The 2,724-nt window shown below is 39.4% G+C and overlaps 1 protein-coding gene across 1 annotated transcript; it reads left to right on the plus strand.

Moving 5' to 3' along the window:
• The first annotated feature begins 778 nt into the window (after positions 1–778).
• LOC140854372 (F-box/LRR-repeat protein At3g48880-like) lies at positions 779–2,215 on the plus strand. The gene is made up of 2 exons (XM_073250266.1): positions 779–1,128; positions 1,683–2,215. Exons 1-2 carry the CDS (start codon positions 779–781, stop codon positions 2,152–2,154), a joined length of 822 nt encoding a protein of 273 aa, XP_073106367.1. The 3' UTR covers positions 2,155–2,215.
• The last annotated feature ends 509 nt before the right edge of the window (positions 2,216–2,724 follow it).

Here is a 2,724-nt window from a genome sequence, read left to right on the forward strand (position 1 = left end):
CTGACGGTCGTACAGCATATCCTTGGCAGGCCAACTGCTCACTCGGCTGTACGTCTTTTGGACGAGTTGGCCGATTATGTGTCGGTATTCGATCGTCGAGGCGTCGGGTGATGATCCGGAAGCACCGTCAGTTGATCGGGTGCCTTACGGAAGTCGGGCGTCGGCTGCCACCCTCGTCATAGGTACAGCCGTTCGATCGGTCGGGAACAGTGTTGGACTGTTCGGTCGACATAGCTTCGGCCAAGCATTGTCGGCAATTATCGTCGGGGTCGTCTGTCCATCGGTCGGGTCGGTCGTCGTGGGTCGGACCATCCCGAGGATGAGTCGGCGTCGGTGGTTAGTCGGTGAGTCGGTGTCGGTCGGGTCGGTCGGTATATCCCAACACCAACCACACCGTCATCTCACATCTCTACCAACCTCAGTCTGATCTTGGATTTCAGCAGCAACGCGCACCATGACCTGACCATATCAGTGGTAATTGCCTGACGGAATGCAGTATGTGTATGTTCCTTGGCTCCATAGATAAAAATTTTAAAGCCCAATGACCTTTAACCATGTCACTGCTAATGCACTTTAACTCAGCATGAGTTTCCTGCCCATTCATAAAGGTATAAAAAAAAAAAACATTGCGTAGGGAAAGCATTAGTGACCAATTCTTGTTTTTTTTAATAGCTCCTCGTACATTGGCGACAAGTTGGTAGGAACAGGATATTTGGTTTTCACATGACAGTCTTCTCTCATTATATTAAGCAATATAAGCCGAAGAGATTGATGAGCCATGGGAGAAGAGGGGAGGAGATGGGAGGACCTGGGTATAGACTGTTTGCTCAATGTGTTTGGGAGATTGAGTTTGGAGGATCTGAGCTTAGGAGCAGTCCTGGTCTGCAAGTCATGGCACAAGGCTTCCTTGAGGCCTGAGTGTTGGAACAAGCTGAACTATCGTGAGATAGATTTCATGCCATGGAACAAATTTACTCGAAGATTCATGCATGAGTACCGTCTGCAACGCTTCTCCTTCACTGGTTTCATGAAATTTGCCGCTAACCGCAGCCAAAGATCGGCAGTGGAGCTCTTGTTTCCTCCAGGGTTCATTCCCACCTTAGAAGATATGGTCTATGCCGCTAATAAGTGGGTATCACTTCCTGTTGTTGTTCTTGCTTCTACTTTTCTTTCCTTTTTAAAATCCTTTCTGCATTTTCAAAGCCAAGCTTTTCATAATATATAAATTTTGAAGGTCAAGAATTTCCTCAGATGTTTGATTGTCAAAAGGAGAGATTTAAGGTTGACAAAATATAAGACAATAGGGATGAAAGGTCACAAACTTCAACTCAAAAGTATAGATTTAATTTAATGATTCTAGAGATATTTTATGGATATCAAACTATAACGCCAAAGATTTAAATTTGATCACAACATATCTTGTTTTATGGAAAATTCATGTTCAGCCCCATAGAGATGTGGTCACAGAGTTGGGATCCAGATTGGTTTTCTAGGGAATAAATTTTATAATTAAATAGAAAGTTGTATGACATTCAAGAATATTATAAAAATAATGGGACAATAGTCAGATGATATATTTGAATCAAAAGATAAATAATTCAGACCATGATTGAGTTTTTTCTCTCTTTTTTTTTTTTTTTTTTTTTTGAAAACAAAAGTTGGTTGCTATGACGTTTTTGCAGATGCCCAAAACTAAAGATTCTTGTCTTGCCAAAACTATCATCAGAGGATGAGAAGCATCTCCCTAGGCTAATGGGGAAATGGAAGGATCTTGAATGGTTAGAGGTGGGGTCAAAGCCTTGTTCCTTCATTCAAGTGATTACACAAATAAACCTTCATTGCCCCAACTTTTCCGGGCTGAAGATGGCAGGCTCTATCTGCACTGAGGATGCTTTAGCCATTGTTTCTCTTGTACCCATGATCAGGAGATTGTGTTTAGCCAACTCCTATTTACACAAGGAAGCTTTGTTAATGATATTAAATGGGTGTAAAAATTTGGAGATATTGGAGGTGTTAAAGTGTATTGGTTTTGAGGCTGATGGTGAAGTTAGGAGAAGAGCTTCAAATATCAAAATATTCAAGTGGGAAGGTTCTAGACTCAGCTATAATGATGTTTACGATGACGATGATTGTGATGATATTCAAGTTATATAATTGTGTTCAAGTTTCACACTCCTTATGTGAAATTTGTTAAAAAGATGTTGTAGTTGTTGATCATGTGAATTGAAATCTCTATTCTTTTTTGGTTTTTGCACATAAAATGATACCGGATATCCAACACAGAGGCATGCAAATTTTTTTGATATATAGATGCTGATGATTACGAAAAGAGCTTCAAAAACCAAAAATAGTCAAGTGTGAAGGTTCTGAACTCAGCTACAATGATGATTGCACTGTACTAATTTTGATGTTCTAATTATATAATTGCCTCCTAGAGTCTCAGATTCCTTCTATTAAAAAAGTTACCCAATAAATTATGCCCTTTTATCATACAAATATAAAGTTAATATTGGTATCGAGCTAAGTTCAATAAATTAACCTCTTTCTAAATTCAACTCTTTGTAATAGCCACACATTATTTAGGATGCATTTGGTTGGCAACCAAAATTTGAATCGGCATGAGAATCAAAATGAATATTATCCAACGTGTTTGGTTCATCATTAGAATTGTAATCAAAGTTGCAATGGGATTTACATATTAGAACAGAGTCGAGATTGAATTTT

This window comes from Elaeis guineensis, chromosome 16 (genome assembly GCF_000442705.2).
Source record: "Elaeis guineensis isolate ETL-2024a chromosome 16, EG11, whole genome shotgun sequence".
Lineage (NCBI taxonomy): Eukaryota > Viridiplantae > Streptophyta > Magnoliopsida > Arecales > Arecaceae > Elaeis > Elaeis guineensis.

What these genes read in the sequence shown, in the direction of transcription:
- LOC140854372 (XM_073250266.1), top strand. Translation starts at nt 779, where the DNA reads ATGGGAGAAGAGGGGAGGAGATGGGAGGACCTGGGTATAGACTGTTTG. An exon ending in ATGGTCTATGCCGCTAATAA is followed by an intron (nt 1,129 to 1,682) that starts GTGGGTATCACT and finishes ACGTTTTTGCAG; the next exon opens with ATGCCCAAAACTAAAGATTC.